The sequence below is a fragment of the Salvelinus fontinalis genome, chromosome 7 (assembly GCF_029448725.1).
Source record: "Salvelinus fontinalis isolate EN_2023a chromosome 7, ASM2944872v1, whole genome shotgun sequence".
NCBI lineage: Eukaryota > Metazoa > Chordata > Actinopteri > Salmoniformes > Salmonidae > Salvelinus > Salvelinus fontinalis.
In genome coordinates this window covers 29,135,541-29,150,262 of record NC_074671.1, presented here as the reverse complement: position 1 = coordinate 29,150,262, position 14,722 = coordinate 29,135,541, and the positions used below count along the sequence as shown (strand labels likewise).

General features: G+C 41.3%; 1 protein-coding gene across 1 annotated transcript; it reads right to left on the bottom strand.

Annotated features, from left to right (window-relative positions):
• Window positions 1–9,062: 9,062 nt before the first annotated feature.
• On the bottom strand, window positions 9,063–13,911 carry LOC129859350 (protein CDV3 homolog). The gene is made up of 5 exons (XM_055929007.1): window positions 13,461–13,911; window positions 11,881–11,957; window positions 11,618–11,748; window positions 11,287–11,449; window positions 9,063–11,176 (listed from the first exon to the last, which is right to left on the bottom strand). Exons 1-5 carry the CDS (start codon window positions 13,665–13,667, stop codon window positions 11,047–11,049), a joined length of 708 nt encoding a protein of 235 aa, XP_055784982.1. The 5' UTR covers window positions 13,668–13,911; the 3' UTR covers window positions 9,063–11,046.
• Window positions 13,912–14,722: the final 811 nt, after the last annotated feature.

Below are 14,722 nucleotides of genomic sequence, written 5' to 3'. Positions count from 1 at the left end.
CTTTCTGGACTCCAAAGCCAGGTGGACAAGCCTCTCGTACACTTGCTTCACCACCCACTGCTTCGACTTCTTGCAGAAGATTTGCTTCTATTACAAGTCTCCTGGAAAGACCATACAATAAACAAGAGCACTAATTACCAAAAGTTTTGGGACACTGTAAAGTCCATGGAGAATAAGAGCACCTCCTCCCAGCTGCCCAACTGCACTGAGGCTAGGAAACACTGTCACCACCGATAAATCTGCGATAATCGAGAATTTCAATAAGCATTTTTCTATCACTGGCCATGCTTTCCACCTGGCTACCCCTACCCCGGTCAACAGCTCTGCACCCCCTGCAGCAACTTGCCCGCTTCTCCTTCACCCAAATCCAGATTGCTGATGTTCTGAAAGAGCTGCAATATCTGGACCCCTACAAATCAACTGGGCTAGATAATCTGGACTCTCTCTTTCTAAAATAATCTGCCGAAATTCTTGCAACCCCTATTACTAGCCTGTTCAACCTCTCTTTCGTATCGTCTGAGATCCATAAAGATTGGAAAGCTGTCATCCACCTCTTCAAAGGGGGAGACACTCTAGACCCAAACTGTTCCAGACCTATATCCATCATGCCCTGCCTTTCTAAAGTCTTCGAAAGACAAGTTAACAAACAGATCATCGACCAAGTCTGGTTCATCCTTGGGAGAAATTTCCAAACACCTGAAGGTACCACGTTCATCTGTACAAACAATAGTACGCAGGTATAAACAATAGTACGCAAGTATAAAGACCATGGGACCACGCGGCCATCATACCGCTCAGGAAGGAGACGCATTCTGTCTCCTAGAGATGGACATACTTTGGTGCGAAAAGTGCAAATCAATCCCAGAACAACAGCAAAGGACCTTGTGAAGGTGCTGGAGGAAACAGGTACAAAAGTATCTATATCCACAGTAAAACAAGTCCTATATCGACATAACCTGAAAGGCCGCTCAGCAAAGAAGAAGCCACTGCTCCAAAACCGCCATAAAAAAGCCAGACTACGGTTTGCAATTGCACATGGGGACAAAAATCATACTTTTTGGAGAAATGTCCTCTGGTCTGATGAAATAAAAATAGAACTGTTTGGCCATAATGACCATCATTATGTTTGGAGGAAAAGGGGGGAGGCTTGCAAGCAGAAAAACACCATCCCAACCGTGAAGCATGGGGGTGGCATCATCATGTTGTGGGGGTGCTTTGCTGCAGGCAATGGCTTAAGGACAACAAAGTCAAGGTATTGGAGTGGCCATCACAAAGCCATGACCTCAATCCTATAGAAAATTTGTGGGCAAAACTGAAAAAGCGTGTGCGAGCAAGGAGGACTACAAACCTGACTCAGTTAAACCAGCTCTGGCAGGAGGAATGGGCCAAAATTCCCCCAACGTATTGTGGGAAGCTTGTGGAAGGCTAACCGAAACGTTTGACCCAAGTAAAAATATTTAAAGGCAATGCTACCAAATACTAATTGAGTGTATGTAAACTTCTGACCCACTGGGAATGTGATGAAAGAAATAAAAGCTGAACTAAATCATTCTCTTTACTATTATTCAGACATTTCATATTCTTAAAATAAAGTGGTGATCCTAACTGACCTAAGACAAGGACATTTTACTAGGATTAAATGTCAGGAATTGTGAAGAACAGAGTTGAAATGTATTTGGCTAAGGTGTATGCAAACTTCAGACTTCAACTGTAAGTAAGCAGTTCACAGTAAGGTCTACACTTTGATTTGATTTGACTCGAGGCTGTAATCGTTGCCAAAGGTGCTTCAACAAAGTACTGAGTAAAGGGTCTGAATACTTAAATGTGATATTTCAGTTTTTTATTTATAAAATCCTGTTTTTGCTTTTTCATTATGGGGTATTGTGTGTAGATTGATGAGGGGGGAAAATAATTTAGTCAATTTTAGAATAAGAACAAAATGTGGAAAAAGTCAAGGGATCTGAATAGTTTTCAAAGGCACTGTACTTCAGTAAAGATCATGGTCACGCCCTGACCATAGTTTGCTTTGTATGTTTTATGTTTTGGTTGGTCAGGGTGTGATATGTGTGGGCATTCTATGTTGTATGTCTGGTTTGTATATTTCTATGTGTTTGGCCTGATATGGTTCTCAATCAGAGACAGGTGTTTTGTGTTGTCTCTGATTGGGAACCATATTTAGGTAGCCTGTTTTGTATTGTGGGTTGTGGGTTATTGTCTATGTTATGTTGCATGTTAGCACATTGTTTATATAGCGGTCACGTTCGTCTTATTCGTTTTGTTTTGTAAGTTTGTTTAAGTGTTCTTCATTAAATATGGAAGAATGTATTCAAACCACACTGCGCTTTGTTCCGCTTCTTACGACATTCGTGACAATCATTACATTTATATTTTGGTCATTTAGCAGATGGTCTTATCCAAAGCGACTTACAGTCAGTGCATTCAACTAAGGTACATTGTAGATAAAACAATCATGTATTACAGTCATTGCAAGTAAGAACTTTCCTCAATGAAGCAGCAGTAGCACAAGTGCTAGTAAGAAGAGACAAGTGTGAGTGTTTGTGAGCAAGAAAGACAAGTACAACACTGAGGAATAATTATAGGATATTGTAGGTGTGCGGAAAAAAAAGCTACCCTGGTTATTTCACAGACTTTAACATATTTGGTAAGGCTTAGCCAGAATAGGTCCTTGGGCCTGATACTGTACTTGAATTTGAAATATGCATATTTTATTTATTTATAGCTTTAAACGGGAGCAGAGCTTATTAACACGCCATCAGGTGTCAGGGGCCAGTTTTCCGGACACAGATTAAACCTAGCCCGGGACTAAGATGCACTTTTCATGGAGAATCTCCATTGAACATGCTTTTCTAGTTCAGGGCTATTCTTAATCTCTGTCCGGGAAATTGGATCTCAATGTTCCAAAATGTGTCTAATCCTACATTTCGTTTTATCAGCAATAGTCACAAAGTTTTGTGCAGAGTCTGGACAATGGTTTGTATATCCACAGTCAAATAGAACGTGGACCAACTATACCCTCTGTCAATTTTGAGGTAAGGGGAAAATTGGTCATTGTGGGGTTATCCACCCCATTCATAATGTCCTATAGCTTACACTTGATCCCATTTTGCAAGCAAAATAGTTTTGTTCTGCCAAGATACTTCAGTCCAAAGGTACAAATTAGATATTTGCTTTGGTTGGTTACCAAATACAGAAAGTGGGTAAACACAAATTTACAGGAATCCATACTCTTACTGTCTATAAATAACAATCAGTGATTTAAGGGGATTTGAATAACCTCAGTCAAATCGGCAAAGGTTGAAATATCAGATCTCAGATTTATTTTGGTTAGCAATTTATTTTGGGGACAATTACTAGAGGTACTCTTAAAAATAATTGCTGAAAGATTAATTACAATATTGATCGGGCCAGATTTGCACCTGGTGCAAATTTGAACAGGGGACAGAAATATTTACAAAGCGTTTGCATCTGTAGCAGTCATTGGCTAGGTCCCAATACTCCTAATTGGTTTCCTCTCTTTAGCACCGTTTATACCTGGTTCTAACATAAGTCCTTTGTCCTGATCCTGTTCACGTTCTGATTGTGCCCACATTTTTAGACACATGTAGACGAGAAGTGCGTGTTTACACAGGCAGCCAAATTCTGATATTTTGCCCAATTATTGGTCTTTTGTCCAATCAGATATTTTGCCAATAATTGGGATAATTATGATTTAAATGGTTTCACTGTCCAGATCTGTCTACACTTGTAAGGTTGTGTTTACACAGGCATCCAAATTCTGATATTTTTTAATTAATTGGTCTTTTGACCAATCAGATCAGCTCTGAAGAAGATCTGATGTGAAACGATCTGATGTGATTGGTCAAAAGATCAATTAGTGGAAAAAATATCAGAATTGGTCTGCCTGTGTAAACGCAGCCTTAAAGACTCATTGTGATCTGATTGTGACCAGAGCTTCCTGACAACCTCAGGAGGTAGTCAGGCACACATTGTGTCTGGATATCTTAGGCAGCGTTTACACAGGCAGCCCAATTCTGATATTTTTTCCACTAATTGGTATTTTGTCCAATCACATCAGATCGTTTCACATCAGATCTTCTTCAGAGCTGATCTGATTGGTCAAAAGACCAATTAATAAAAAAATATCAGAATTTGGCTGCCTGTGTAAACGCAACCTTACAAGTGTAGACAGATTTGGAGAGTGAAACCATCCCCTAAAGCCATTGACAGGTGGCACTACTGACTTATGGTATCAATATGCATCTTAAAATAAACAAATAAATATTATTTTGAAATAATATCCGTGAAATAATTTGCGTACAGGGAGAGAGCAAGAAATCTGGTCACAATGTGGACACAGTAGACGGATAAAAGACACATTAGTATACCATGTGTAGACGCATTTCTAAAAATGTGTGCACATTCAGAATGTAGGCATGATCAAGACAGGATCAGGGCTGGCCCTAGCCTTTTGGGGCCCTAAGCGATATTTTTTTTGGGCGGAGAGAAGAAAAATACATTTAATAATTAATTTCTTGCAATTCTACAATTTTGCAATGGGGCGTTATGAAAATGTGGCCGTTTTAAAGCAAGTTTGCTGCAATTCTACACATTGTGTATTGTATCACTAATTTTATATAATTTTACTCATTTTACCATAGGGTGAAGAGAAAAATATGCAGTTTTACAGCTGATTTCCTGAAATTATACAAATTTTGCCATAGGGTGGAGAGACAGTTTTTCAGTTTTGAAGATAGTTTCCTGCAATTCTACCCATTTTGCCATGACTTATGCAATGTTAATATGCTATCTGAGTTAAAGTGTCTAACAAAATCAATGGGGACCGCCTGGGTACGTGCCCTTGCTTACCCGGTCGGTAATGCAACCATAATTACTACAAGTTTAGATAGCTGGTTAGACTAATTTGCCAATCTAGAAAATGTTAGCTGACATGGGCTAATTGAGTGCATGTCAATGACTGACATAACCAAAATTATAAATTGCACCTACTATTCTTACTCTAAACAGTAAGTTGAGACACCGACTGAGTTCCTAAAATACAAAAAACTAATTGTTGTTGGTCAGGGTCAATACTCTTTGGCCTAGTTTATACCTGGTTCTAACATGCGTCCTTTGTCCTGATCCTGTCCACATTCTGATTGTGCCCATAATTTTAGACAGTGTAGACGAGTAGTCTGTGTTTACACAGGCAGCCAAATTCTGATCTTTTGCCCAAATGTTTGCCCTAGTGGCCACAGGGCGTTAAGCGGTCGCTTATGCCTAGGGTTGGCCCTGCACAGGATGCATGGTAGAGCCAGGTATAAACAACGCTTTTGCCTCTTCTTATGGATACTGATGGGAGAAAGGACCTACACTAAACCAGTCAAGTTCTTTGTGGTCAGTAGTCATGAAGTTGAGGAGACAACAAAAGGAGACCAATAAAGAGTGTTGGGGTGAAAATATGTGGTCTTACTGATGTCATTAATGTGCCACTACCGAGCTCCAACTGCTGTAGGGAAGCCCCGCTGCCGCCTTCTTCTCGGCAACGGTTCTTGTGCTTCACCACCTCAAAGGTCTTCTCCATCTCCCTGTCCTTGAAACCCAAGCATTGGATATATTAATTAAACAAACAATAATATGTTTCTACAATCTGTATGTACTGTACTGTATGTGTGCCCACTTATGCATGTATATAAATCAAGTGATGTCTATTTATTTGTTTAAATAAACAAATAAATCATATCCTGGCCAGAAAACCCAATTCATCTCCATCGTTCATTGAAGTTGATGGGTCATTTATAACAGCACCTTTTGCTATTGCCATTCATTTCAATGACTATTTCACTGGTAAAGTGGAAATGACAACATTGAACAGTGAACCATTATATTTTTGCATAAAATATCTAATAATAAAAGAGAAGGATTGCTGTTTTGTATTTGGTCAAGTTAGTGTGGGAGAGGTGGAAAAACTATTGTTAACCCTCAATAATGATGAGCCACCAGGTATAGACAACTTTGATGGGAAACTTAAGAGAATGGTAACAGACTGTATTGCCACCCCTATTTGCTGTCTTTAACCAAAGCCTAAAGGAGTGTGTGTCCACAGGCATGGAAGGAAGCTAAATCATTTCCACTACCTAAAAATAGTAACGCACCCTTTGTTGCCTCTAACAGCTGACCAATCAGTTTGCTGCCTGTTCTTACTAAACTAATGGAGAGAATTGTGTTTGACCAAATACAATGGTATTTTTCAGAGAACAAGTTAACTACTGACTTTCAGCATGCATATAGAGAAGGGAACTCAACTTGTGTTTGTAAAATTAATTATGTGAGAAATGGCAGTGAAATAAATGATAATGAACTTCACAGGGTGGTGAAAGTGCACGTGATGAGCTTGATGCTTCTTTCCAATAAATACGGAAGGTCTTATTCTGGTGACATGATGACCGATGCTTGACCGCCGTTTGACAAATAAAATAGTCTCACTCTCATTATAATCTCATCATGCAGACCAGGGGTTCTTAAACGTATTCAGCCTGGGACCCAAATGAGAAATGGTGTGTTTTCCTGGGACCCAAGCTTAGGAAAATATGTTTTAGGCATAAGGGCAATGAAATGTACCGATATGTATGTATAGTAATATAGACAAAAACAAATAACAATGAAATTACATTTCCATATAAATATCTATTCATGTTTATTTCCCCCCATTAAAAACATTCTTACATATCTGTCTAGGTTGGAACTCTTGCTGTTAAAATACAGTAAATCATTTTCATTCTGAACTGGAATAAACAGATTGATCACATCACACAGATGAATAACAGAACACACACAGGCTTTTTGATAGTGCAACCCTAAGTAACAGTACAGATGAAAAATGATCATCTTACTGTATAAATTATTGTTGAAAGTCAAGGTTGGAACTGTTGCTGTTAAAATACAATACATATTTCTATTCTGAACTGGAATAAACTGATTAATCACATTGCACAGATAAAGACCAGAAAACACACACACGCAGTCCTAATGAGAGCATGTCTATTCTGGGCTCTGTTTTAGACAGTACAACACTGAGGTCATGCTCAGCCTTGAAACTGTTTCTGTACTTGTTGTGGCGCCAAATCGGACCAGAACATCTACTGCTTTCTCAGTCAGGCAGGAGACCACTTCCTGCTGTAGATGAGCAACCCAGAACTGTGTGAGTGTGTTTGGCTCAAAAAGCATCTTGCTTCAATCAGTTTGTTCCGGTTAAGAATAACAATCAACAGCAACAGTTCCAACAATCATTTATACAGTAAGATGTACCGTAGGCCTGATCATTTTTCATTTTCATCTGTACTGTTACTAGGGTTGCACTATTAGTAGCTAGCTTACTTTGGCGAAAGTTAGCCATTAGCTGTGTACAAGGCCGGGTGATTGTTTGAAAGAGAAACTCACATCTACTACTATGAGAGGTAGCTAGTACTTATTTCTGCTTATCATCACCTGTTATAAAATTACAACAATACCTTGCTAGCTGACTTACTTTTCCACTGTCGAAGCAGTTTCCTGAATCATTTTGCCCTGTTCTGAAATAACTCCGTGGGTTTACCATCATGCTGTGGATGTTTGGTCAGGACGTGTCGTTTTATTAATTTGTTCGTTATGAGAGACTCATTACTAAGCACTTCCACACACAAAACATATTGTGGGCGCTCCTCGTTATAACTTTGTATGAAAAAGAGAGAAATTAATCGCTGTATATGCGTTTCATGACAATTGAGCTCAATCACAACTTGTGGCCATTTGATAACAACGGTGAGTGATGGCGTGTGGGAATGGCAAACATTGCATCATCTGCTGCTGAACGACAGGGCTGCATCCTGTGTGTCGCGGACTGATCTTCAAGAAAGGCTGATGTAGACTAGCCTACCCATACCCACACAGCCTACTCGCACTGTAGCTGCGAGCTGTTGGCTAGTGGACGTGCCAAGACCAGAGTAGGCACATTTGCTATTACATTTTTTGAGACAACTATCGGTACAGTTGAAAATGTGATGGAAACACATTGAACTTTAGATTTTTATTTTGTGTACAGTACGTCATCACGCACGGATTTTTTTATCCGCAACAAGTCATTTGTTGATTGTTTATTAAGTGTGAGTAAAATGTAATACATATTGTTGGCTACATATGGGTTATTGTAGGGGATTTCTACGCTTGCAATTTTAGAGGCATTATCTGTGTCCGAGAAACAGAACCTTAATGAGCAAGTACCCCAGACGTCGGGTCAATATCAAGTGCAATTGAATGCTTGACATGGTGTTTACAAGGTAATTTAAGTGAACTCATGTACATGTAGTCTGATCCTTCTCATTGAGGCTGGTGGGAGGACAAGCTCATTGTAATGGCTGGAATGGAATTAATGGTACGGAGTCAAACGTGGTTTCATGTTTGATACCTTTTCATTTACTCCATTCCAGTAGCTCCTCCCACCAGCATCTACTGGTGGTCTGTATCTCCCCCAACTTCACTCGTTGACTTCCTGTTTACCACTCAAATGCACCCATTGGGGGAATTAAGTTAATTAAGCATTTGCATCTGATATCAACTTTGACACAGCCAGAGATTTACTTATCGTTTGCACCTGTAGCAGTCTTTGGCTAGGTACAGTTGTGGCTAGATAGAACACAGCTTTCCAACCTTAACCTCCTTCTCCTAACCTGCTACGTTAAGTAACTTACCGATTCAGGTAACAAATCACAGCTGGTGAGATGAACCCTCAAAAACAAATTGAATTAGTTAAGATAGTTAAAGACCTCAAAAGTAGTGTGCACTTTCAGCTTTTAAACTGCAATTACATTTAAGGCTCAACCCCCGATGGTGCTCTGAAAGATAATTTATCAGTGTGCATTATTGTGCCTACTGAGACGTAATACTTACCTGTTACTAATTCTAACGCAGAACAGTTTCTCAGTGTGGCCTTTTACGTGAACATCTAGCCTACCCGTGAAATAAACAGTCAGGCCACTTTTAAGTTAAGAACTCAGACAAGACACCCATCACAAAGATCACTGTTTATTTTGTGTTAAACTAGTCTTCGATTAACAGTTCTCAGTAGAAATGTTCACTACTTCCACCCACAACGTTTAGGCAGGGGTCCACAGGATGCTTTGTGTGCTACAGTGCCCTCCACAACTCTGGCCATCCATTTGCAAATTTTAAGTTCCATTACATTTCAAATGACTTCAACAGAAATATGTGAACACAACTCCAACAATTCTTAGTTCTAACCCTCTGTTCAACCTAAGGAAATGCAAACATGGTTATTCTAATCTAAACCACCTGACCTTTTTATTTTACCGCATCGGTTCATGAGAGGAGACAGTGGTCAGGTGGTTTGGAGCCTAAGCGGAAAGATAGCAGGCACTGACTGAAGCGCTCCAGGACCAGAGTTACATGTCATAGATCTGCTCTAAAGAATTCAATAAGTACAGAAACAATACCTCATATTTGGAGAAGGAGGTTTGAGGGCAACTAACTCTATGGGGAAGATGGAGAAAGAGGGTTGAGTTCCATTCTGCAGAATAGGGTAAACTTGAATGTCTTGCACTGAAGCAATTCAATGAATATAGGCGAACGCAAACATATGTACTCAAATGGACAGCAGTATGACAGGCCATACTTACTGTGGTCAATTACAGGCATTGGGTACAGAAGGGTCATTTTTGGGACGCTGTAGCTAGTATCTCTTTGCACCTGTAACAACGTCAGTCTATTTTTCATGTCCCACCTCTACACAATGATGTAAGTTCATGAACACTGGTGGAAACAAAGCCCTCAAAGTAAAACAAAGGACCAAATCCCCAGAATCCTGTAAAAAGTCAAAACATCTACCAAAGGAATGACTTCAGATTAGAAAGGAGGAGCTTTAATAACGGTTTGCCAATGTTAATAATCAAATTTTAAAAGAGATGGGGCGCAAGTCAAACAGTGGATATGAAGGACAGTTAGTCAGTATAATCTTCTGACAAACTACAACTCAGCACTACATTCTTGAAGAGGAAAGGAGGTTGGTTTCTCTTTAAGTTGCGAGATCCAGGAGGCTGGCAACATACCATGAGACAACGAGCAAGTTTCTCTCTAGAGAACGAAGCAGTTTCCCTCTCTCGCTCTTTACAGTAAGGCCACTTTTAAATAGTCATTCTAAATGAGGACCATAACTTCTCTCCTGTGTCCACAGATCTTTGCAGGAGTCCCATTCTTGAGGAAAACAAAATCTTCAAGTTTCTAAGTGAAAGAGCCTGGTGGTCTTCTCGTCTGCAGGCCTGGTGTTTGACCCACTCACCACCAAGAGCCAAAGCCCGCTCAACATGGTCACCACAGCTATGTGACTGAGGTAGTCTCCCCTCAAGTGCCCAAACCATAACTCAAACACAACAACCAACCATGTGCAGTTTGGGTTATAACGATCTCGCAAAAAAATAGATCTATTCGCAACAACAGTTCGTAAATTCATCTCGCACTATTTTTTTTCGTCTTCTTCGATCCTCTGTGGCTTTATAATCAAAGCAAGTTGAAGTCCAGAGAGAAGTTGTACCACACAACTGCTGCTCTGAAAACAATCCACAAAAGACAACCGTACGTTGTCGTTTGCTGTTGTTGATGCTGCAGTGTCGTTCATATGGGTGTATCATATAGATTTTATATTTTTTTGTTTCAGTTAATCACTTGCCACAGCACTTTTGGATGTAGTCCTTCAGTTTTGCCAACCAGGTGCTTTGTGTATGTACTGTATATAATGCATGTAGATTAGTTTATATGTTCACTGTGTGAGGTGTATGAGAGTGTGTTTGTATGTATAATGTATGTATTGTACTGTGGTGTGAGGGAGAGAAGGTCCAGTGTGGTGGTGGCAGCAGCGCCAGCATTCGTTGTCAGGACTGCGCTGTAGTTAGATACACACAGCTGTAGTTCAGCTCCCTCTGGCGGCTGGGCAAGACCACGCTGGATGGGCGGGGGAGGGGAGGGGGGGGTTGGGGTGTGTTACTTGTCCCCCAAGATGGCGTACTGGTTACCGAGCTCCAACTGCTGCAGGGAGGCCCCACTGCCGCCTTCCTCTCGGCCACGGTTCTTGTGCTTCACCACCTCAAAGGTCTTCTCCATCTCCCTGTCTCTGAAACCCGAGCATTGGATATATTAATCAAACAAACTAAGACATTTCTACACTGTGTGTGCCCACCTATGCATGTGTGTAAGATGAGTGATATTTAGAGGTGCACTGACCTGCGTGTCTCAACATGCTTGGAGCCGGCCCCGAGTGAGGGGAACTGTGTGTCGCTGAAGATCTCAGGGGGCCCCTGATTGGGGCCACGCTTGGTGGTGGTCAGTCGGGCCCCTGGGGGGCGGTACACCCCAGAAGGCTTTGACTCAGGCACCTCTTCCACCTCTGTAGAGACAAAGAGCAGAGAAGAGAACCAGTCAGTGAAAACAGGGGCAAGGCTCATTAGTAGTCCACATGAATTGCCAAAACTACAGTGTCTGTATGAGAGTAACACTTTAATACTACAATTAAGGGTGTGGAATTAATACACAGCGCAGAGTGAGGTATACCCACCAACAGAGGCAGCGGCAGGTGGCGGGGCACCAGACTTGTTCCAAGGCCCAGACATTTTGTCTCCACTGACCAGGATGATCTCTCCATCTTCACCGACCTCCTCCTCATACTCCTCTTCCTCCTTCTCATCACTGCCACAACCACCAGAGAAAACAGTCAACAAAAACATGCAACTAGTACAAAAGTTTAACATGTCATTAGGGTAGTGCCTACTTTTCAGCCCACTGAATGAATGCAACCCCCCTAAAAATGTTCAACCTTACCTTATCTGGAGAGCCTGCAGTCTGAGTCCGCTGTAGTCCACCTCCTTCGCCTCAAACTCCTTCCACTCCTCATCCTCCTGCAGACAGAGCAACGCTCATCAGTTACACAACCCACTGACTGATGGTTTAGCAATCCAAATTCAATCTTGAGTGCCAGAGTGCCCCCTGGGCGTTCATACATTCAGAGCGTGGTCAGATTGTTTGTAAATTCACAACGTGTCACTCCAGAGCGTACACTGGACACTCTGGCTGAGGAGTAGGTTTGAGCAGTGTTCAGACCTCACAACGGCAGTCAAGCACCCAAGCTAAATGGTTAACGTTGGCTAGCTACTTCCAGACACAAATGAGAACACCTCACAGACTATTGTACTTGCCCTTGCAGAGCTGGTTAGGCTGTTTTCACGTTATTCAGAGCATTGGGGACTAACTCCTGCTGCTGGCAACAATTGAATTTTTTGCTGACACTGGCCATATTCAACAGGTGTTGTGCGTTCTTAAATTCATCAGTTATTATGCACTCTGGCACACTCAGATAAGAGTGCTCTGAAATTGGAGTAGATGGCCAGAGTGAATTTGCCAAAGCACCCCAAGGACTCATACATTTGTGTCATATCAATCTCAATTGATCATGCTAACTTGGCCATGAAAAGGAACGTTTGTAAAGGGGACAAATAAAATAGAAACTTGGATCTTGATACAGGCCACGCCCTAACTTGGCATAGTCTCAAAACGTTATTACAACATCCCTGGAACGTGTCAACCTCAGAACAATGTTACCTGCATAAAATGCTAGCTACTAGTAACGTTATCGCCAGTAGGTTCTACTCTTTCTGTGCTTTAGTCTGCACAAAGAAAGGTTCTAAGTTTAACAGCTGTAGTCCAGTCCCCATTTCCCAGGCCCAACCATCTGAACCCTCAGACGAATGTTGCAGGCCTAAGCATCTAGCGAATGAGGCCAAATAGCTAGTACGTTAACGTTACTCGTCTTCCAATTTGACAGATGTCAAAATCAATTAGCAAGCTAGTTATATTTACATTCGTCATGACGCATGTTACTACAAGGCTGGCTACATTTTCCAATAATATTGTAATTATTCACGAGCCATGTTGCTGGCAAGCTAACTAATGTTACGCCAGTCATATAATCCAATGTGTGCCAGTTTTCACCTGTCGAAAACATGCTAGCCACACTAACGTTTGCCAGTTAGCGATCTTTGATCAATCGAGAAAGCCGACACTGGCGCGGCCTAAAGTCATCGAGAAATGTCTGCCCGCCGTCTGGAATACATCGTGAGTTTGCAGTCTAGCTAAGTTAGCTACCTAGCGAACTCAATTATTGGATTGCTCTTTTAAGTAGCTAACCAACTGGCTAGTTAGCTAACTAAAACGTAGATATTTCTCTACATAAATCATGTGTGAGGCCGGTGTAATAACTAGCCAGCCATTGTGTATTACCAAACAGTCATGGCATGAGTCATCATCGTTATCAGGCAAACTAGCTAGCAAACATATTGACTTGGCTAGTAGTAGCAAGTAGCTTGCTGGCTAACTAGTATTAGCGCGGCGTTAGCTAACATTACCTTCTCCGGCTGCGCATCTTGATTTTCGTTTTTTGTGCCCGACTTCTCCTTTTCCTTCTTGTTCTTTTTCAAGACAATTGGTGTGGGCCCAACTGGAGCTTCTTTTCCCTTGCCTCCCTTTTCTTTCTTCTTCTTTTTATCCCTCTTGGCAAAGAAATCATCCAGGCTCTTCTCCGGAGCAGCACCACAAGTCTCTACATCCGCCATCTTCTTTCAGAAACAAACGCTATGCAAGGACAATCGTAAATTTCACAACGTCTCTATAACTCAGTTGAATGGGAGGGATTAAATTGTTAATCGACCAGAGCAATCAAACAATTTCCCTCCTAGCGTGAAAAAGAAAATGTAGCTACTGTCTGACCGCCTGTCTTTCAATGTGCCACATTACCAATCTTTGGGGGCTGCGGTCGCTCACTGCTATTTGACAGGCAAACCGGATGTACAGCCAATACATACTTTCCAGGATGCCCCGGATGAACATGAGCAGAAACATAATGGACATGCTGAAGAACCAATTAACTGCAAATAAAAACACCTTTAACCAATGAAATTGCATGTCTTTTTTATCGCCCTATCACAGTAGCATGGTAGTAATCTGATACCACACCATGAGGTCTACTGTTAGTAGTGTGGTCCTCACTGATCAATTGATTGTATTGATCATTGACAAGTTGATCATGGAACCAGAGAGCAGCACTTAAACAAATCTTTATTTTATTAATACGTTTACTTGTTTTCTCAAAGCCAACATTCCAAGTCTTTACAGTAGAAGTATTGTGGGAGCCTGGATGCGACCTTCGATGAAAAGATACTTATTCCTGCTCTCCATTCAATGATAATCTTCGCTTTATATATTGTGTGCTTTCTACAGGCGTGATGCCACCGTGTGAAACTATGGGCTTAGCATGGGACTGGGCTGTCCATAGAGCAGCTTTCCTCTATTAGGCCTACTATGACTATTGGGCAGGACAATGACCCAACACACGTCCTGGCCCACCAATATATTTTGTGTAAAGGGTCTACATGGTCCCATCCTAGGGTAGTTTAAACCTCTTACATAATAGTCAAACAATGACAACAAATTACATTGAATATTAGCTTATTTATTAGGAGTAAGCGGTAGGTCATCAATGCACCCCAGGTAGTGAAGCTCTCTAGTTAAGCATTAGCAAAGTGTAGGCTTTATCCAATGACAGTGAGGCCATGTATAGAATGGCCACTAGCCAGATCCAGCAGAGATGAACAGAGAACATTCTAGTCAA